The sequence below is a fragment of the Ursus maritimus genome, unplaced genomic scaffold (assembly GCF_017311325.1).
Source record: "Ursus maritimus isolate PB19 unplaced genomic scaffold, ASM1731132v1 scaffold_23, whole genome shotgun sequence".
Taxonomy (NCBI): domain Eukaryota; kingdom Metazoa; phylum Chordata; class Mammalia; order Carnivora; family Ursidae; genus Ursus; species Ursus maritimus.
Genome location: NW_024424786.1, coordinates 8,128,527 through 8,150,669, shown reverse-complemented (window position 1 = coordinate 8,150,669; position 22,143 = coordinate 8,128,527). Strand labels below are relative to the sequence as shown.

General features: G+C 45.8%; 1 protein-coding gene across 2 annotated transcripts in view; it reads right to left on the bottom strand.

The window, feature by feature from the left end:
• NAV2 (neuron navigator 2) overlaps positions 1 to 22,143 on the bottom strand; it is a 383,478-nt gene that overhangs the window by 188,418 nt on the left and 172,917 nt on the right. For both annotated transcript variants that reach the window (XM_040638895.1, XM_040638894.1), the window contains exon 6: positions 16,835 to 17,001. In XM_040638895.1, the coding sequence (XP_040494829.1) occupies positions 16,835 to 17,001 (167 nt within the window). The remainder of the gene's footprint in view (positions 1 to 16,834; positions 17,002 to 22,143) is intronic.

Genomic DNA, 22,143 nt, shown 5'->3' with positions numbered 1-22,143 from the left:
TCCCGGTGCATTAGATCAACTGACAAAGCAAAATTACGAATCTTTTTATCTGGATCAAACGCAAAAAGATAAATACCTTAGCTGTTACTGAAAATTCCTAGACCAGCACCAAAGGCTCTCTAACATTGTTGTTCCAGAGGGAATGGACAGAGCAGGGCGATCTTACTACCTGCTCAAAGCTCTGTCTACTGCCTGGGGCTCTCCTGGAACTGGGTTTCCCAGAGAAAAGGGAAACATTTTCTATCCTCAGGACCATACTACCTGACCTGGAATAAAGTTATAAAGATGCAAGGAAAGTAGAACCAGAAATTCTCTTCTTTGCTACCCTTGAGGCAAAGGCAGCACCCTTATTTTATCAAGGGGAAACTGAGGCCCGGGGAAGGGTAGGTATTTACCACCCATACTATGTGGTAGGAACAGAGCTAGGCTCAGAATATCTACTTGGATATGGCAGGAAAGCAAACTATTAAAAAAAAAAACCAAACACTTTACTGAGCTATAATTCACACACTGTAACATTCACTCATTTAAAGTGTATGACTCAATAATTTCCAGTATATTCATGAAGTTGTGCCACCATCACCACAATCTAATTTTAAAACATTTTTTACAGAAAAAGAAACTCCATAGCCACTGAGTACATGAGTAGTCACTCATGATGCCCCTCTCTGCAGGCCCACCCTGACCCCGACCCTGACCCCCATCACTACTCTGCTTTCTGTCACTATAGATCGGTCTATTCTGGGTATTTCATATAAAAGGAATCAAACAATATTTGGTCTTTCATGATAAGGAAGCCATTTTTAAATGACTTTATTTTTTTAAAGTAGGCTCCACACCCAGCACAGTGCCCAATGTGGGGCTTGAACTCATGACCCTGAGATCAAGATCTGAGCTGAGATCAAGAGTCAGATGCTTAACTGACTGAGCCATGAGGGGCCCCTAAATAACAGGCTTCATTCAGAGATATTGCCAAATACTGTAGCCACTAGTCACGTGTGGCCACTTAAATTAATTAAAATTGAATACATTAAAATTTCAGTTCCTCATTCTCACCAGTCACATTTCAAGTGTTTTATACCCCCATGTGGTTAGCGTATCAGCACAGATATAGAATATTACCACCACTGAAGAAAGGTCTATTGGATGGTGCTGACCTAAAGGATACAGAGGAATTTGTAATTAACTACAGACTTGCTCTCTGGAAAACATCTGGTCCTCCAGGTGTTGGGAAGTTACCTTCTCAGATGGGAGAGTGACAGCAAGAACAGCTTAAAGGAGGAGAAGGGAGGGATGCCTGGGTGGCTCAGTCGGTTAAGCATCTGCCTTCGGCTCGGCTCAGGTCAGGATCCCAGAGTCCTGGGATCAAGGCCCAGATTAGACTCCCTGCCCAGTGGGGAGTCTGCTTCTCCCTCTCCCCTCCCCACCCCTCCCCTCATGCTCTCTCTCTCTCTAACAGTCTTAAAAAAAAAAAAAAAGAAAGGAGAAGGGAGAGAGTAAGCAGTGGGCCAGGAAGAGCCAACTCCCTCTTCCCACCCTTCCTACCCCCACCTCAGTGTGACTCCCAGTGCCCAGGGAGTTCCTGCCACCCAGACACCAGACCTGAAAAGCTCTCTGTTTAGTTAAGCTCATCCAAAAGGCAGATATGCCAAAGCCTCTGGAAGCACTTCAAGGAATCCAGCTTCAACCTCAGCTGTTTGATGATTTCTGAAGCGTTTCATGCCAGAAGGTGATCTGATGGTCTCCTTAATGAGACTGAACAGTCCTGGTCAGTTTCTGGCCAGCGGTGGCTACTTCGGTTGCCAAGACATGACCACTAAGGCTGACCAAACCCCGAGGACAGAGCCCTGGCGTCTTAGTATGCTCGGACGGAAGGGAGCTCAGAAACTGCCGCGCTCATTGTTGGCACTCCACCCTTTTCCTGGGACTGTTCATTAGTTCAGCTACAAGGTCTTTTCTTTTATTGTCCAAAGATGTTCCAGGCGCCACCCCCGGGAGTCGGGCAGCAGGTTATTTAAAACTGTGGTTTTGGATGCATTAAGAAGATCAGAGAATGCAGACTGAAGGATGATAGACAAACAAAAGGAAAGATAGAATCACATTCAGGAAAAAAAAAGTCCTTTACTAATCAAAGGGGCCCTTGTTCCACAACACTGTGCAAAAACCATCAATCATGACCTTTTACGTTGCTTTAGGAGTATAATTAAGTTGGCTAATATCCTTTTGTTTAAAAATACCCTTTTGTTCAAACCCCTGCTGAAAGATGTATCTTCTTTCTTCTACTCTAGTAACCAATTTATGTAAAATAAAAACGGCAACCTAACAAATGCTCCTTCCATTATGTTTGCTTGTCTAAATCAATACTTCCATCCTGAATTCCCCTCCCCTAATGAGTGGCTGTGGGGGGATTTTGAGAATCAATAGGTTACCCATTTCTAAGATAACCAAGCTATGTCAGTGTTCATTTGCTAGAAGCTGTTCTTTTAGTGAAGGTCACTCTGGGTTTCTTGGTCCCTTTGGTTTTCAAAAACATCCTTCACCGTAGTTTATCCACGAGAGACATAGCTAAGCAAGATGTGGTTATATGGGCACGTTAGACTTTTGATCTGAAGCAAAAGAGCGGGAGAAGAGAACTGGTTCCTTGGGGTTCTGCGTCCAGCTGCCATGGTTACTCTGCCCATAAGAAGTCATTTTAGACTGTGCACACTCATGAATTAATTCATGCATTCGACATACATGACATACATAATTCAGGGGTTTCCCCCCATATGTTTCATCTCATGTAATCCTCACAGTAACTGTATGAGGTTGCTGCTACTCTCACTTCTATTTTAGAGCTCAGGAATCGGAAGTTCAGAGATGCGGAAGTCACACCATCGAAGTCACATGGCCATCAAATGGAATTGCTGGGAACAGACTCCCGGGGTCCTGAACCCCAGTATGGCCTGCAGACCTTCATCACACAACTTGTACCAGTTAGCATGGCAAAGAAAAAGTGGAGGAGCATGGGTATCTGAAGACCAATGACCCCAGAGACCTGAGAACGGGCTGACGCACTGCCAGTCCTGAGCAGCAAGCAGTTCCTAGCTTGGCCAGAGGGGGGCCTCAGAGAGCAACGGGGCTCACTTCTGCTATTCAGAGACCTTTTGCGGGGCTGGAGTAAGCAAGGATTCTTCAGCCACTCACCCCACTCAGAACTGGCAGAGCTGCACACCCCCATACTTGTAGGAAAAGACAAGTGTGTCTTGGCCTATCTTTTATGAGCTCAGAGTAGGAGTCTCAATTTCATGGCTCTCCATGAATATGGACTATTACCTTGGCAAGTAAAATCAATCCATCACTAACACATATGCACGGGGTCCAGCTTATTTATTGTGGTAGGCTGACTGCAAACACTGCCCGGGTGCCCACCGTCTTGGTATCACATACACTCTGCAATGTGGCTCCCTCAATGTACCTGGCTGGACCGTGTGACTTGCTCTGGCCAACAGAACGCAGCAGAAGAGAACCAGTATCCCTTTCCAGAGCTTAGGCTTCAAAGGGCTGAGTACTTAGTACTCAGAGCTCATCTACCATGAGGACAGCCTGGACCGGCCTGCTGGAGAATCAAAGATAGGGTAGAGAAGCAGGGACATCTCTGCTAAGGGCAAGTACAGACCAGCCAGCACCCAGCAGACGCCCAGAGGGCCGCAGATGTGTGAGCCAGCCCCATGGAGATCACTCGAGCCCGACACACCTCAGCAGAACTGTCCCATCAACCTGTGGGCTTGCATATACGTGCCTATTACTCGAAGCCATAATTTTTAGGGCCTGGGGAGATAGAGGTCAACAAGTCACAACCCGCTTCACCAACTTTCTCAAGGCTGGAAGATCCAGAATAAGGTTAGCTCCCACAAGTTTCACTACTATTTATGATTTCCTGGGCAGTAACAGGTTTGAAGCAGTTCTGGGGGAAACAGTCACTATTTCTGATTGGGGGGTGGGTACACCGCAATGGCTCAGAACACGGTTAAAACAACACAAGCTTGGCGTCAGGTGATCTGGGTAGGAATCCACGCCCTAGCACATGCGTCCTATGTGGAAAAGTCACTCTCCTGCATAGGTGCTCACTGGTATGGACTCCAGACCAGATAAATTTCGTATGTGGTAAGGTGATCCTGGCCCCGTAAGGAGTGTTATTACCAAAGGGCCAGAATCTCGTCTGTATAAGAAGAACGCGAGAGAATGAGCATCTCTGATGCACAGAAATCTTTACAAGCGGGCCCAGTTTCTTCCCTATAAGGTCTAAACATTTCCTCTCTACGGGCTATCCCCCGCCTTTCCTTAATGAATGCTGCCCCCTACAGCATGTATGTAAAACAGAGTTCTAGAAATAATTCTGCCTTAAGATATTTACATCCGGCTCTTCTCAGGAGAGGACAAGGAAAGGGATCCAAGCGTTAAGTGGCTGAAACCACCCTGAATAACTTCTCACCCAGGAACCGTCACGACTGCTTTTACCTGGGCAGACATCCTTGCCGGTGGCCTCCTTGATGGCCTCAGAGTATGAGCCTGGCAAGTTCTACACAACTTATCTCAAGTTAGGGGAGAAATCTTCCCCAACTATGTGAATGGAGGAAAGGAAGTCATCACAATCGGTACACAAGCCATTATCTACATAAAACCAACTTCCTTTGTTCAGCACAGAGGTGAGCCCTAGAACAGAAGCAGCACGGTCCGGAATAAGGTGCATTTCTGGAATGAATGAATACCTGCAAAGGAACCAAACCAAAGGCGAGCCTCTGGGAACGCTAATCAACTGTGAGGGATAGGTGTCCTCACCAGGACTCTCCAGAACCCAGTAAAATCAGACCAACTCTACGCTCTGCCTAGGATAATCAAGTCCTCCCTCTGCAAGGGATTTTAGAGGCTATCTACCCCAGTCTACTTGCTAATACAGGAAACCCCACCTTTAGTAACTTCCGTGAGTGACTATCTAGCCTCTGTTTCTGTTCCTGGGAGGTCAGGAAATTCGCTACTCCCACAAGGCCCTGTTTAACTGTGAGAAGGCCAAGGTGAATACATTCTTTTTAAAAATATGCAAGGAAAGTTTGAGTCCCTGTAATTTTTTTAGTTCTCTCTGTGACCAGAGAAAGAGAGAAAAAAAAAACAAAAAACCTCACCCAGGATATAGACTTCGATTTCTAAAAGGACACTGATCTCTGTCTATAAAACTGTTTCCTAAAACATCCTTTGTTTCTACCCACTGTGTGAGGGAGTGGGTGTTCTGTGCACAGCGGAGCCCTGAAGACGTCGTCTCTGGGTCTTGCCTGGATGAGCTTCTATTTTGTCCACAGAACTGGCTTCATCTCTCCTTTATACTCCCTCATAGCACCTAATCTTCTTCTCAAAAGCAGTTAACACAAAAATCGCATGAGATTATCTGTGGCTTAATATCAGTCTCTGCCACCAGACTAAGTTCCATGAAGGCAAAGATGATGATGGATTTTTTCGCTTTTGAGTATTTAGTGGCTAGCATGATGCTGGAGATCTAGAAGGCACCCAATAATGTGCTAAAAAGACCAAAGACTGAGTTCCAAGTACATGAATGCAACAGGAGGCAGACTCACACACTCCATACTGGAAGGTCTCATGGGAGTTAAAAATAAAGCCAAATCTAGCAGAATGCTTCTTGCAGCAAAAATCAACCAGTGCCTTCCTAGATTCTTATTCTCAGGGCTAACCCGGATTCTTAAATCCCCCAGCTGGTGGCTGTTGAAGGGAGGGGGTGGATGGCCCTGCGGAGATGATTTTAGCTCGGGCCTGCTGTCAGTTCTTCACGCCGCATGAACTGGATCATGCCCACTACGTGGGTTTTCTTCCATCCACACGCATTCTCTCAAACTGAGGAAACAAATGTGGGGAGACCCTGTCTGGAAGAGAACATTTGGACAATCTCAAGTCATTATCCTCCCCAACAGAGTGCCCTGAGAGCGTCAGGCTGGAAACCAAGTCTACCCAGAGACACGATATACACAACATGGGCAGTAGGGGGCAGCAGAGACTCAATGTCTGGACGGTCCTGAGCCAAAGTTGTTTTATAAAACCGCTTTACCCGTGAGTTATTATAAGTCACTGATTCCCCGCTCCGTTTCACATTTCATAAAAATGCCCTGATTCTCTCATTTTGAAAAAGACAAAGAGAGCATGAGGTGTTGAGGGGCCTTCTTTACCTTTGCTCTTACGACGGAAGTAGGCCAGGCCACTAATTTCCAACAGCAGTTAGTAGCAGCTAGTATCTGAAATAGCCACAAAGTTCAGGGAGCCTTGCTAATCACATGAATCAGTATGGCTGCAGCTAAGAATTCATGACAGGTGGAGCACCTGAGTGGCGCAGTCGTTAAGCGTCTGCCTTTGGCTCAGGGCGTGATCCTGGCGTTCTGGGATCGAGCTCCACATCAGGCTTCTCCACTAGGAGCCTGCTTCTTCCTCTCCCACTCCCCCTGCTTGTGTTCCCTCTCTCACTGGCTGTCTCTCTGTCAAATAAATAAATAAAATCTTAAAAAAAAAAAAGAATTCATGACAGGAGCTCCTAGGAGACTAAGAATGTACACCGTGACCACAGTGCCTTGGCACGAACCACTCTGCAGCATGACCATTAACTCGGCCTGATGCCTGCAGATGGCCTGTGCATCACTCTTACCATGATGTGGCTGTCTTGTGACCGTTATCTTGGAAAATATTCTCCACGGGACCTCCTCATTTGTCATTCTCATCAGGAGAAGACAGGTTCCCGGGCAGATGCGTTATGTGTTGGTATCTTGATGGGATACACACTGACAGAATGGTGAAGGCGGGCTACAGTGGAGAAACAGGCATCTTATCCATGAGGTCCGTTTAAGCCTGAGAATGCCAAGTCCTCAGCACAGACAGCAGCCAGCCACGCATGCATGCACAAGCAACTTCCGTCGAGTAGTTGCAGCTACGCTAGCTGTCAAGTTCTATTGCTCAGCAGCTCTCCCCTGGTTCTGACCGGCATTCTGTTCTTGTCCATTTCAACAGAACAGTCTTCTTTCTGTGCGTTGTGAATAGGGGCCATGTGTGCTCAGGGAAAAGGTAATTGCATTTATCCCAGAATGTATGTATCTTCCATGCTAATAAACTCTGTCAAATACTTAAATATTTAAAACAACATTTACATGAATGACAACTAAGCCCTGACTGCAGATGACACCTGGGTAAAAATGATGAAAGCCCCCAGAAACATAAATACTTTCCTGTACCAATGATCCTTGACATTAGACTGAATTCACATACGTGTGACGCTTTGCACACAGCAGATGGAAGCCAAAGAGATGCGGAAATTTATTCCCCGAAGATCGGATGACCATCAACGAGGCATTTTCTATTCCTGACACAAACCAATCAAATAGATATTTCATCTTCCGAAATGGTTTATTTTCTCTCTCCTTCTCTCTACTCATTCGTCCTCTTACAAAAAGCCAGGTTTATTGTATTTTAGAAACAGATCTATAGCAGAGCCAAACTGGCTCTGAAACACATCCACATGTAGGGGAAAGCAAACACGCTTCTATCCTTCTTATTCCTTCTCTGCGAGAAAGGTGGCCTTGGCATTAACGGTTATGCGTTTCCCACATTAGAAGGACTGGTGCATCTCCTCCTCTGAAGGATCTTCTGAATTACACAGTAGATCCAGAAAATGGCTCCCAAGGTGGCCAGAGAGACTATACCAGATACCATGTCCTTCACCTTCATTCTGACTTTAATTTAATGCTACAGGTTAAGGACAACAGTGAGGATGGAACACGGCCGGGACGCTTTACTAGTTTTCCTCTTTCCTCTGAATAGAATAGAGCTCTTATAAAATAATTTCAGGCTCTTCCAGTGCCGAGCAGAGAAAGAGCCAGAAGGTGATTCTCCAATCAGAGGAAGGCTGAGCTGACTTTCCCCTTCAAACACCTCCCTGCATCGCATTATCTCTGCTACCATATCTAGATCCCACAGCGATGCTCCTTTTTTTGTATTTCCAGGCTAAATAGGAGATTGAAATCCTTTTCCTTGCTTTCTATTAGCTCAACTGAAATGAAGTAATATTGAAATTTTAAAAAAAATTACAATAAGAAGGGCACCTGGGTGGTGCAGTTGGTGAAGCCTCTGACTCCTGATTTCAAGTCATGATCTCGGAGTAGTGAGATCGAGTGCCATGTAGCGCTTTGCGCTGGGCATGGAGTCTGCTTAAGATTCTCCCTCTCCCTCTGCCCCCTCCCCCAACTCTCCAAAAAAAAAAAATTACAATAAGAATTTCACTGAAGATTAGTGAGGCAACAGAATGAAACCAAAAGAAGATACAAAGACCTTGGCAAGCAGGTAAGTCTACCCAGTATAAGTTACTGGCTCTGAGAACAATTTTAAATTTAGGTACAAAAAACATATATGCAAATTTAAATGGTTTCCTCTTTACCGAGCTCCTGCTGTATGCCAGGCATTAGTCTAGGTGTCTTACCACATTAACGCCATTCCCCATAACAACGCGCTCCAAAGTGGTTGCTGAGAACAGAAGGACAGTTGGAAGGCCGCATGCCCATTCCAAGGTGACCCAGAAGGCCTCCTGGGAGAGGGGTTCTCAGATTTCAGGCCTCTAAGAATATTAAGGGGCAAAATGTGGATTTCCAGGCTCTCATTGAGAAGTCTGACTTAGAAGGACGAGGCTCACAAAGCCTCAGGATTTGTGTTTCCAGCAATTACCACAAAGGATGCTGGTGTCCATGGTCCATTATTCACACCTTGAAAAACAACAGTCCAGAGTCTTGAGTGTACCGTCCCACCAGATCATGGGACTTGAGCTGCACGCTTCAGAATTAACAGAGACCCACCATGCTGTCCCCTCTTGGATTGTACATGGTCAATTTGCAGGCACTGTGTCGGAGGGGAACAATGTTACTGTTTTGAGGCATTATTTGGGAGACCTGAAACCATGTGTTTTAGGACTCTCTTCTATTCAATTAGACAATGTCCATACTTTGCTTAGAACAAAAGGAAACTGCTGTGAAATGAAAATTAAAAAAAATAAAACTCGGGGCGTCTGGGTGGCACAGCGGTTAAGCGTCTGCCTTCGGCTCAGGGCGTGATCCCGGCGTTATGGGATCTAGCCCCACATCAGGCTCCTCCGCTATGAGCCTGCTTCTTCCTCTCCCACTCCCCCTGCTTGTGTTCCCTCTCTCACCGGCTGTCTCTATCTCTGTCAAATAAATAAATAAAATCTTTAAAAATAAAATAAACTAAAAAAAATAAAACTAGCCTTTATGCAGAAGCCATTAACCTCCACCTGCCTACTTATGAAAGGGCACCATTAACGGACAGCAAATGAACTGACTACACGATATTTCAGAAAATCAGAACTTGGCAATTTGTTCACACCATGCAAGTGAAACCCACAACATCACTAAGCTCCAGCTATCAGGAAGCAGTAAGTCATAATATTTCATAGTGATGTCCACACTCAGAAGAGGCAACCAGGACAGAGCATATGAATTGTGCTATATCAAAAATTAGAGAGAATACTTCGCATCTGACTCTCTACCATCATTTGGGCCAGGGCAGCCTGATGCCACTTCACAGAAAAATAAACTGAACGTCTGAGAGGTGAGCTGACCTACTGTTGGAAAAGGATTAACAAAATCTTTCCCCCTTCTGCATGAGAATTTAGCCTTCGGTTAACCTTGTAACTCTGTTCCCCTGGAAACTTGATAAAGATAGAATGTCAGCTATGTTACTAGGCAACATTGCTCATGGTAAAAATGACCCATGATAGTTACACCACAGCTGGACTGGGAAGAGCTATAAATGAAGTATAAATACGTCTTGGGGGACACCAACATTTTGGAATCTCCAAGTCCTGTGACTACTATTCAGACCTAATCCTTGCGGGAAGCCTAGAAGTTGTTGTGCATATGGTGCTTTTACAAGAGATACTGGCTGCCATGGGGCATGTGCTTTTAAGCTACAGCGACTCTTGCACCTGCCTTGCATGAGTCTTGTACCATCACACCTGAGTGGTCCCTCAAACGGGAGGGGGCAGCCACAGCTCCTGGATGGCTATGTGGACTGCTGTAAACAGGACCATTCCTATGGAAGAGAAACACTTCACTGCCCTGTGATTCCTGTCTGTATCCTGAGCAGGACGGTGCCAAATGTGGCTTATGATGGTCCTCTGAGGGGGACCCTGAGCAGACACCCCAGTGAGCACATACTTGTGGGAAGTTGGCAAGGCCAGACCTCAAACACAGTTGTCTGCTTCAATGTAAACTCTTCCTCTTTAATTGTCGGGCCCTCAACATTTCCTCCCCAGGTAACTCTAGTCTGGCCCAAGAGACCAGTACAACTTCTCAAACACTTGCTAGGCTGTTTTTTCCTTCTAGTGCCGTGTGTGAGGTCCCTAAGTTTGGTAGCTTTTAATTCGTCCTACCCGCCTAGCCTCAATGGCTGAACTAACAGTTCACTGAATTCCACTTCCTGATGACTCCCCAGAGACTCCTTTAAATCCAGCAATACCTCCTTGGTTCAAACCTTTAAGCTGCCTTTTTAAGCCCTCAGACAATTATGGCTTCTGCTTGGAGGCTCAAGGCAACCTCACAGCCGATTACCAAACGGAGATGATTACCACCTACTGAGCACGGACAGGCACCAGAGCTGTCCGTGGCCGAGGATAACAGCTCTGGAATGGCAGGGGTCTCCTGATGGCCAAGGGAGGCCCTACCCCACCGCTGAAATGATCTTGTAGAAGTTTCCCCTCTGGAGGTCCTCCACAGGACATGAGTTTATTAACATAGTGACCCCAACAGATGTCCTGTCAGATTAACACCTGGACCCAAACAGTAGGATGAATCGATCCTTCCCAGCCTTCCCCTCGCCTTCTCTCCATGAAAATCTGGAGGTGGACGTCACTGCAAATGCTATCACTCCTCTCAAGTCCTCCTGGAGCCTTCCTGGAGCTTTCCTGGCTAAGTCCATCTTTTTCCTCAAGACCTTGAGCACATTTCTCTTCTAGGACTTGTGAGCACTGCCCCTCCCCTGAGGCTGACAGCCCTGGAAAGCAGCGTCTGCGTCTCAGTCCCCTCAGTCATGACAACAAGCCCGATGCCGGACATAAGGAGTGACAAAACAAACAAATGAGAGAAACAACCGGAAACGGAGGCACCCAACCGTATTCTTTTCTGTGTGACTTGGACCACTGAATTAATCCCATCTCATCTGTAATTTTAGGTCAGAATCCTGGTTAATGGTGGGCCACGGGCAACTTCTTCATGGTTACCTCTTTCAATCATTAACTTAAATAACTTGCTTCACCAACCATAAAGTGACAAGTTTACAGAGATTCCAAATCAATGGCTCCATGTTACTCAGACAGGACATAGTGCTGAAGGCTGTGGAACTCTGTCTCCACCCACGTCTGACTCTTCTTTCCTACCCATGACAGGCTGGAGTCAACAAGAGGAAGAAAATGACAGAGAATGAGGCCCAGGGGAGGGAACGTCGCAGAAAGCACTGATGGGGCTCCCACTAGACAAGGCCAAAGGCCAGCGAAAACAAGCATTCACACCTCACAGTGGCTTGGTGACGGATGACCTCAGACTCACTTTACAGAAGGGGAAACTGAGGCCTGGAGAAATTAAGTGTCTTGAGTGAGGTCACACTAGTTGGCAGGCAGCTTGCTCTCAAACCCAAGTGCTTTCTGACTATGACGAGGTCACTAGTTGTAACTCATAGCAAAACGTCAGTAAAAAAGGGCCAGTTTTTAAGCAAATGATCTTGCTCTTTCAGCTTCTTAAAGTAATTTGCCTCATTTCAAAGAGAGTATTTTTTGCCCAAGAGAGTGAAAGCAGAAGTGGTGTCAAGTGTGTAGGGAAACTAGCCTCTCACCCATTGTCGATGGGAACAGACATAGGTATAACCTGCTGGAAGCAACATCTGGCAATGTTAAAACAGCTGTAACGTGTATACCCTTTATGCAGCAACTCCACTGAAACGGTGTATACATGCAAGAGAGACACGAGGATTTAATGTCAGTACTTAGAACATCGAAAAAGTAGAAGCAACCGAAATGAAAGTAGTTAAAAATATTAAGGTAGGGGCGCCTGGGTGGCACAGCGGTTGGGCGTCTGCCTTCGGCTCAGGGCGTGATCCCGGCGTGATGGGATCGAGCCCCACATCGGGCTCCTCCGCTGGGAGCCTGCTGCTTCCTCTCCCACTCCCCCTGCTTGTGTTCCCTCTCTCGCTGGCTGTCTCTGTTAAAATGAATAAATAAAATCTTTAAAAAAAATATTAAGGTAAATTCATGTAATGGCGTGCTTTGCAGTTATTAGAGAAAACCCTATGAAAAGGCTGGCCGTGATTCGTTGATTTTCTTTAGGAGATTTTAAATCCTATACAATGTGTGTGAGTGTATGTGTGTGCAGGTGCAGAGCTCCTGTAAGAATTTAATTATTACTTACACAGCCCTCAGAATAGTACTCAGCATACACTCAGCCTGAGGAAACATTTACCAAAATGTGACAGTATATGCACAAAGAAAACGCAGAAGAATAAAAACCAAGTGATAAACAGGGGTGAATCCCAAGAGGCGGGACTATGTAGAGCTCCCTTTCTTTCCAAACACTTGTGTTGTTTGACAATTTTTATAGGATGATTTGTACCATGAAAATATCATACAGATATGCTTTCTCCATGAAGAAAACCCTATCACTCAGGGGAGAACAGCTTCCATTTGCATAGAATTTAGTTTAGGAACACTAAACGTTTCAAACTCATCTGATGGACCAAACACTTCAGAAATGTAGGAGACTGTGGGCAGGGCCACCCCATTCGGAGGATGTTACGTGAGGGAATGCAAAGGAAAAGATAACGTCACGAATGTTGAACACGACAGCTATTTCCTCTCCCCGAAAATCTGGGATTCTTCTCTGGAGCCCGAGGGCCGCTGGGAGACAACAGAAGACGTGAGGAGCGCTCGTGCTTCCACGCCATCCCTCGACAGACGTCTTGCGGGGGATCCCACTCACCACATCCCGCGGGCCAGGTGATGCTGTGCCGGCCGCTGCTCGCAGGAGCGAGAGGACGGAGCCAAAGACAAACCTAACCACGCCAGTGACGACTACACACCGACCAGCAGGCTTCCCTAAGGGCTGAGGATCTGCAGACTTTCCTCCAACCCTCACAGGCAAAATCTGAGATGTGAGTCTTCAGGAAGACAAATGGTTATGTCGCTGTACAGGGACACTCCTGGGTTTTATACACCAGCCGTGTACTTGGTCACCTCACAGAATGAGCTAATACATTGTGTCCCCAGGTTTTTTCTCCCTGTGAAGTATTTTATGCACCTATTACTTCTCTTCTGTTTGACGTCTCAGGTGACTCTTCAGTGTGATCAGAACCAAATTTTAAATCTGGTCATGGCAGGAGGGCATTTGCCTCTTTGGGCATGATTTTAAGAGGAATCTTTTAGTATTTCCTCACAAAGATTTAACTGCTCCTGGGCTTTGGAAAAGTTGCCTGTTAAAAAATTTCCTTTTAATCAGAAACCAGGGATGTACTGTATGGTGACTAACATAATATAATAAAAAATCATTTAAAAAATTTCCTTTTACTCCTCTTTATCCTTTTGGAAAAAATCAGGACTCGGTGTTGAAATATTTTTGTCCTTTATTGACAGAATACTGAATTTCTCATCCCCCTTACTGGTGTGACTAGATCAATTCCTAGAAGGAGAATTCTGGCCCAGTGGGTCACACACACAACCGTGTGAACTGGTTTACCTGACAGCGAAGTGCCAGCACGCGATGCTCTCAGGGCCTGGCTGACTCACAAGAAAGCTTCTAGAAGGACAGGTCATGAGATCATATCGTGGACTTTACCTCATCTGAAAGTAGTCCGTACCTCAACTACAGCACCAACCACACTGAGCTACAATTTATCTGCTCACCAGTGCGCGTCTCTCCAAGACTTCTCAAGACGAGGGATGCTGTCTTAGGCACCCAGGAACCTGGTGTACCTCCCACGTGGCTAGGTGGTGGAGCTATTTCTCTCCCCACACATCCTATGTTGCATGGATCTGGCCACCTCATAAGCTGCAATCGAGGTCAGATGCAACGGAGGACACAGGGTCCGTGAGCAAGGAGGAGGAAATACAAAGGCCCCTGAAGGTAAAATCGCACTGTCCCGTCACCTCGGGATGGTGGGAAAGCATTAGTCTAAAAATACCCGGGTCTGCCCCATGCCTGCTTTGCCTACGCTCTCCAGGACTGGAGAGGGAAAATAAAAGCACCCTTCGGTGCACCGGGAACTGCAGGCGGTTATTTTTATCATTCCGAGAGCGAATCCTCAGTGGATTTTGAGAGAGTCACAGCTCACAAAATATCCTCACACTACCTTACTTGATTCTCACTGTAGACCTCCCAGGGGACAGGACAGAGCCGAGTTCAAATCCAGCAGTCGAACCTCGATATGAATTCCAGCGCTCAACTACCAGGGAGGCCTAGTGACTAAATCTCAGTTAGCCCCGTTTATCTGTAAAACTGGGTTAATAATATTAATCACACAGAATGTTTGTGAAGATCAAGTGACACAGTGACCATCAAAGTCCCTGGCAGATAATATCTGCTCAATAAATAAGTCTGACTTTTTCCCATCCCACAGTCCTTCCCTAGGCAATGCCTCCATTAGTAGCAGCCACTGATCTTTGACAGGCGATGGCTCTCTGGCTGCTCAGTGTGCATATGGCAGCCCCTGCCCAGGACAGGGGCAGACTGGTGGCCGTCCCAGCACAGCTAGCCAGCACCTGCTGGGCTGCCTGAGTGGCCCTCCATCTGTGGTAGGCTCTGGGACAACATCCCAGCTGCCAACCCTTCATCATCCCCTGTTCTATCCACGAAGAACTTTTCTTTCTTTTCTCAATCTTTTGGATATTGGTCTCACATCCATCCTTCAGACTTTTTTTTATGACAGCTTCTCCCCGGATGACCATGGGACAAGGACGGGATGGCCCAGCAGAGGGCTCTGCACAGGTTGTCCCCCACATGCTCTTAGCTCCCCCCTCTTGCTCAACCTGCATGTCTCCAGCCTTCAATAGGCAAGGCTTTGAGCATTTCTTTTCTGCTTGCAGGAAAAGCACAGTATTAATCATGTTCTAGAACCAAGGCGCCTGGGTCCAGATCCAACTCCATCTCTTACCATCTCTGGTGTGGCCTCAGCAAGTATTTAACCTCCCTTTGCCTGAGTTTCATCCCTTGTAAGATGGGGATAACAACATAGCTTGTTGGGGGATTCAATGAGGCACACAGTAGGTACTCAATAAAATGTAGCTCTTATTTATTGATATAAAAAACACCTTTCTATATATCTCTATCTACATATATATATATAGTGTGTGTGTGTATAAATGTATTTTGAAATTAGTTCCAGAAGAATATACATAGGACGGTTTATATTAGTATCCTTCAGGGAGCATGCAAAGGAGAACTTTTATGTGATATGTACTTGTACCATTTTACAAGCATATATTATTTTTGCAATTTAAACACACTTTTAAAAAGAACACACTTTTGAAAAGAACACGTTTTTGAAAAGAACACGCTTGGGTATGGTTGAAGAAAAGAAAAGGAAGGGAGGGGAAGAGGGGGAAAGAGAGAAGAAAAATGATTTCCTTAAGGCAGAAGCCAAGGGCTGGATCACAAAGAATCTTGACTGGCTGAGACATCCTACTGCTAGTTGCAGGGTTTCTAATGCCCTGTAGGCAAAACCTTCTGCCATATATGTCAGCCATACAAAAATTTCCTTCATATTTTCTCAAGTATTCTAGGTGGGGGAAGGGCAGAAACACAGCTCCACGGAACCAAGCCGTCCTGGGCTGGAGGGGTAAGTCAGGCAGGCTCTGACTTCGTTCACAGTGGGAGGGCTGTCCAGGTTCTTGGAGCACTTTAGGGAGTGGGAGGCAGCTCTCCTGGGTCTTGGGGGAGTAAGGGGCACTTCTACAACAAACCCTACCAGGTAGAAAATGCTTTCAAGAGATTTGGGCATGTCCTCCTCCCCTCAAGAAGTCTAGACCCCTTTGACTAGGAGGAATGAAAGAGGGCGCTGCCTCTTACCATAGCACCTTCTACGCTGACTCAGTTTCTCCAATGTCCCACGAGACACAGACTGAAGCAAGCGAAGGTTTGTTTCACTACCTTCTGTGTACTAGCCCGCACAGCGCGACTCACCTTTCCCCCCATCCTAAAATCTCAGGGCTACGTATAGCAAAAAGTCATATCCTCTTTTGGTAAAAGTTACATCATCAGAACACCAAGAATAATGTGGCATATTCCTCATATGTAGCCAAGATATTCATTTGGCCAACCCACATGTCTTTTTCAAAGGGTGAAAATGCCCTTCTTTTTAACTTCCCTCATATCACTTTTGATGGGTAAAAACCTTATCAGATCACACAACGCACCCTCCAAGAAGCTTGCATTTCTGGAAAACCATCTACCATACAAAGCATGTTCTAGGAAAGTTTTTTTTTTTTTCAAATTGTAAATGCTGTATGGCTTCTCTCTGTAGTCAGGTGTCTTCTGGGCCCCCACTGAAATGAATACAGGTATTCCTGCTAGCAGCTATGAACATATTTCCCCCACTTCATTAATACCTCTGCTAACGAAGTTCCTGCCAGCCAAGTATGTCCTGTGGCCCATGCCCACCATCCTATTTGCACCCCACTCCCAATCCTGACCAAACTCACCCAAAGGAACTGGATCTGCTGTAAAGGTAGATGCCAAAAAGGACCCTCAAGAAGTTGACTTACCTTTCTCGTGGCTGCTTGGTGGTGGTGGTGGAAGTGGGGAGGTGACCGGTTTGGACTTGTCATAGTTGTTAAAGCTCTGGCTGCGTCGGTTGTTAGCAGTGGCTGACCCTCCACGTGTTTTGGCTTCGCTGCCTGCAGCGGACACCCTTGCGGTAGGACCTGGAAGCCTAAAATGCAAAAACAACAGAATAATGGATTCAGTCTCAGGAGAATAGCAGTGTCTCAGAAGAAGGAACTGCAACCATGCAGGAGGTAAAGGAAACCATTCAAGACATTGGGTCTGTGGAGGTTTGCCAATCAAAAGATTTAGTAGAACTACTACAAACATCTAGGCTACTAATGACCCCAGCAAAGTCCAACAGCAAAACCCGAGGTTGCCTTTGAGCAAAGAGAAATTCTGAAGGAAAAGGAAATGAATACGTTTGCTCATTAGAAATACAATGTTCATCTTCCTTTTTCTCTCGGATGAGTAATTTTACTTTTCCACAGGGCTAAACCATGTCAACTCTAATTCTATAAAGTGTGGAACTTAAAGGCCATATCAGACTTTAAGCTTTTTTACCTTATTATGTGTGCATTTCTTCTGGTAGGTATTAATATGGTGTTTGTCATAATCCAGGATTGCAGTGTCAAGAAAATGATGTAATTTATAATGGTCAGAAAGAGACCTGCTAGCACGCAGAACCCAATACAACTACACTGAAAAAACTTATGGCCTGGATGAAAACACGTGTTCAGACATACATTTTCCTTCAACACCTGACAACTTGTCTCCATAGATATTACTTAGAGGCTGAAGCCCAGCTTCTCTGCACAGTAGATGGATAAAATCATACATTCCCTCTGTAGAGCCAGCAGGAAACCATTAACCTAAAGACAAACATACACCTTCTCTTTAAATAAAGTACCTCATTTGGGGTGGTTTAAGAAATAAAGTTAGCAGACATCTTTGTAATATGTTAAAGATATTACAGCCTCCTCTCCCAAGAGTTAAGGGTAAGACTCCCCAGATCAGAAACTTTGGTTCAGAGACTACTAAGCAGGCTGTTTCTAATCATTAAAAGTTGAAAGATGAATAAATAATGAAATAGTTATATCTTTCAGCTAAAACCCACTTAACTGTGTTTAAAAGCCACTGGAACCTCCGCTGACTAGCATTAGATCTTGTGTTAAGTCTGAACTTTCAACTCATAAAGCTTTCAACTTTCTCTTCCCATGCAAATCTGTAAGCACCAAAGAGGTCTGCAGTCTGGAAGCATTTTACATATAAGCAAGCAATCACTTTAAACTTTTTCTTGCTGGCTGAGCAAGAAAGATGGTTGTAGAGTAAACAGAGAACATGAGCTAGTGTGAGAGCACTGTAAAATTTATACAGTTAAGAAGAAGGTGGCCCAATTCCCTGATTGGGAGCTAGGCGAGAAGGAAGGGGGTGAGTTCTCCCCCGCAAGTGGCAGAGGGAAGTGCACTTTCCACTGCACTAGGAGGATCTGCTCCTCTGTTAATTTATCCCATCTTGTTTGGAGAAAATATTCACCCCACAAAGGCACAGAGTGGGGTTCAAAACCAGCAGTGCCAGGGTCTATATTTGGGTACCAGATGTGGCCAGCACAACTGAATAAGGAGGTCTAGCAATGGGATCTTGGTACCTCTTGGTTCTACGTTGAATACAAACAGCATCCAGTAAGCCCTCCAAGTCATTTTTAGCTGAGTACTCACAGCTAATGGTAGAGCTTCTGCAGGTGCAGACACGGAGTCCTTTGGGCTGGACTCCCCTATCCCAGCTATAGTCTATGAGAGTCTTCATGCCCACAGACAGGACTGGAAATGGATTATAGACTTGTTCCAAGATGAAGTCACAGCAACTGTATGAAGTGGTACAGGGTGAATGGCTATAGCATTCTACTTCGGTAGGGAATTTGCAAGGAGTACAGAAGCAAAAAGCATCAAGAAGGGAAAGATACATTCTCTTCGGAGCTGCTGAAGAGCCCCCACTGCCCTGACCCAGGGCTGGACCACAGATTTTTCAGGTCAGTCGGGGCCTTTATAGAAAGAAGACTGATCAAAGCATCAGATGGCATGAGTACAACCTTGAATTGGGTAGGCAATTTAGTTCTCTGTGAGGCAGTGTGGGATAATGGATAAAACATGGGCTTTTTCATGCACATGACACTGGACCAGTATTATAATCTCTCCAAGAATTCTGTTCCACATCAGATAACTTTGGAATAATAAACTATCCAATAGGATAGTTGTTCATTTGGAATGGGGCTTAATGTCTGGCCTATTATAAGTACTCAATGCATGTTAGTTCCCCTACCCATCCTCTCTGCTGAACATAAATTCATAAATGAACTCAGCATTGTAATAAAGGAAACATGCTTTGGTACAAAAAAGAATTAAATAAAAAAATGAAGAAAATCGATGGATCTAAATGAAAGTATCAGAAGAGAGCAGATAAAAATCAACATATGAAAGTCTGAGATCTACATTTTCAAAGAGGCAAGCCAGGCTTTGGCAGACAGTACTCATTTCCCTAAGAAACATTCCAGAAGAGAAACTGCTTCAACCAAGTATCTGTGGCTGGGACCTTATACTTAGGGTACCTCTGAGCCATCTGTAGGCCCCAATCCCCAGAGTGAAACATTCCTGGTCTTGGATCAACTAAGACAGTTCTGGTTTCTCATGGGTGGTCATCCTCAGATTCTTTGCACTGAGTCAGGACCTGGGGGTACACCTTTGATGGGAGCGGCATAGCCTTCAAGTGGCTGCAGGGTTGTGCCAAGTTTCCTAGGACACGGAGAAGGAATTCTCAAAGGCCTTGAAGGCAGCTGACATGAAAAAGAATGCTTGGCACATATTTAGGCATCAAAAGCCACCCTAAAGTTCAAGCCGATTCATGTCACCTTCTACCCCCATCACTGTTACACCCTAGTCAGGACAGCTCCTCGAACTTGACCAAATGGGAAGACTGGGTGGAGACCAAGTAATTTCTTCTAAGTTTCAGAAGGTGTCCATGGCAACGCAATGCTTTAAAACTTGGGTTTTGTGGTGAACGGGCTTGAATAGTTGCTTGCTCCAAATCAGGCCCCCCGCCATCCCTCTGAAATTTTCAGCAAAGTCTGCCTCACACACAAAGGCCATGAATGAACGTGTGGTGGGTAGGAAGTAAGGAAAAAGGCTTGTTAGGATCCACCCATGAGGGAACCAAAATATTCTTTGGGATAGTGAGTTAATCTACTGGAATTAATTCGGAGTGAATTATAAGATCTCAAATGTAGCATTTCAAAGACAAAGGCGACCTTGAGGACCTAAGGTACATGAGCAATCATGAGGAAGGCACTAGATTTTCTGCAAATTGAAGAAGAGTTTTCTGCGGTCTGAATGTTTATGTCCCCCGCCCCAAATTCCTATGTGAAAATCCTAATCCCGGTATGATGGCATTAAGAGGTGGGGCCTTTGGGAGGTGATTAGGTCATTACACAGAACTCTCACGAATGACATTAATGCCCTTATAAAAAATGGTGCAGAATGCTAGGTGGCTCGTTCAACCCTGAGGACAGAGTGAGAAGTCAGCCATCTGCAACCTGGAGGGCACTGCTCACCAGAACCTGACTAGGCTGGCATCCTGATCTTGGACTTCCAGCTTCGAGAAATGTGAGCAATAAATTTCTGTTGTTTATCAGCCACTGAGTCTGCGGTATTTATTACTATGGCAGCCCAAACAGACTGAGGCAGGGTTCTAGTTCAGTCTCCTCCAGATCTTAAGGGGCTGACTGATCCCAGATGACATCTAAATTACACACGTATTGATAACAGAATGTGCAAAGGTCAGAAGTAATTCAAAGAAGGAAAATGATAATCTGGGAAGTTGGTGGGATAGCCAGGGAAGGTTCCAAGTAGATGCGACCCCACAGCAAGATGTGGCATGTGGAACGGAAATGCGAGTGGAGGGCAAGAGGGTACGGAGTCATGGTGAGAGGCAGAGGTCTCCTGCAGAGGAAGGCAGGCTGGTGTGGGCTGGGGAGTGGCGGACAGGCTGGGAGGAAATGAGGCTAGAGAAGCAGGCAGGGCCAGAGTAGAGAGGGCTTTGCATGCCACAGTATGAATCTGGACGTTGTCCTGGCCTCCAGCAATGAGGCATTCGTTAGCGAGGCTGGGAGCAGAGCTAGAGTGGAAAAGCAGAGCATCCTCTAGTTCACAGTAACACAGATCCCGGGCCCCCAGCTCACATTCTCAAGTTCATCACTATTAACATTCTTGTGCATGGCAAGAACTTCTATCAAGTCCCAGCTTGGAAACAGTTGCTGCCTGTACATCAGCACCCCTCTCTGCAAAAAGATGGGTCTTGCTCCTGTGGAACAGCAGGGAGAGGGGAGCATGTCAAGTCAACCCCGCATCATTTATGGTGCCAGAAAGTTCCAAGGCCTCCTTTGCAAGAACAACTCTGCTTCTCAAGATCATTCCATGTTCCAAACATAGCTACCAAATGACAGAGGGCACAGATGGGTTCTTTGAAGCATACACATGTTGCTTTAAAAAATATATATAATAATAAGTTTAAAGGAAGTGGTATAAAAAAAGAGGCAGAAGAGAAATCCTGCTGCTATTGGAGCCATGGTCGATTTCTTCAACATGCGCAGAGCCAAGCAGGCCGTATGGTAAATTGTCATTCCTGGCAAGTAACCTGTGAGCGCATCCCAGCTCCATGCACTGTGCGCGCCGATGGGAAGGAAGCCATTCTTCCCCAAAAAGCCACTTGAAACGGGGGGGAGTAGCTGGCCTTCACAGGCAGGATGGCAGCTGTGTGCACATGCTTGGGACCTCAGGTGGAAGGTGTTGTGATCGGAGATGCTTTTTGTGCCAGAGGAGACCATTACACGCTAAATCTCTCATCTCTGTGGCCTCTGCTTTTCAGCAGCGGGACAAAGAGAACAGAAGTATTAGCCCCACCGCTTCCTCTCCACAAGATGGTTATGTAGATCGACCTTTGCTAGAGGTGGCCTGGTGGCCCAGATCAACCCCAAACACCAACAACACTGTGTCTGCTGGTTATGGTGCACTCATTATAGACCAGACATAAAAGGGCTGGAAATGACTTTACTTGATCCACATAACTGTGAATGAGGCAGTCAGGAACGACTGGCTCCTGGAGAGTAAATAATTAGTCCAGGTGACGTGGTGCGTGGTGAAGAGGGGCTTTCACCAGGTGTGCCACTCACAGCCACCGTGATTCTGGGCCTCTGCAGATGGAATATGTCTAGCAGCTTGGGAGCTGCAAGGGGTGCCACCGGACCAGAGTTGTAGAAGAA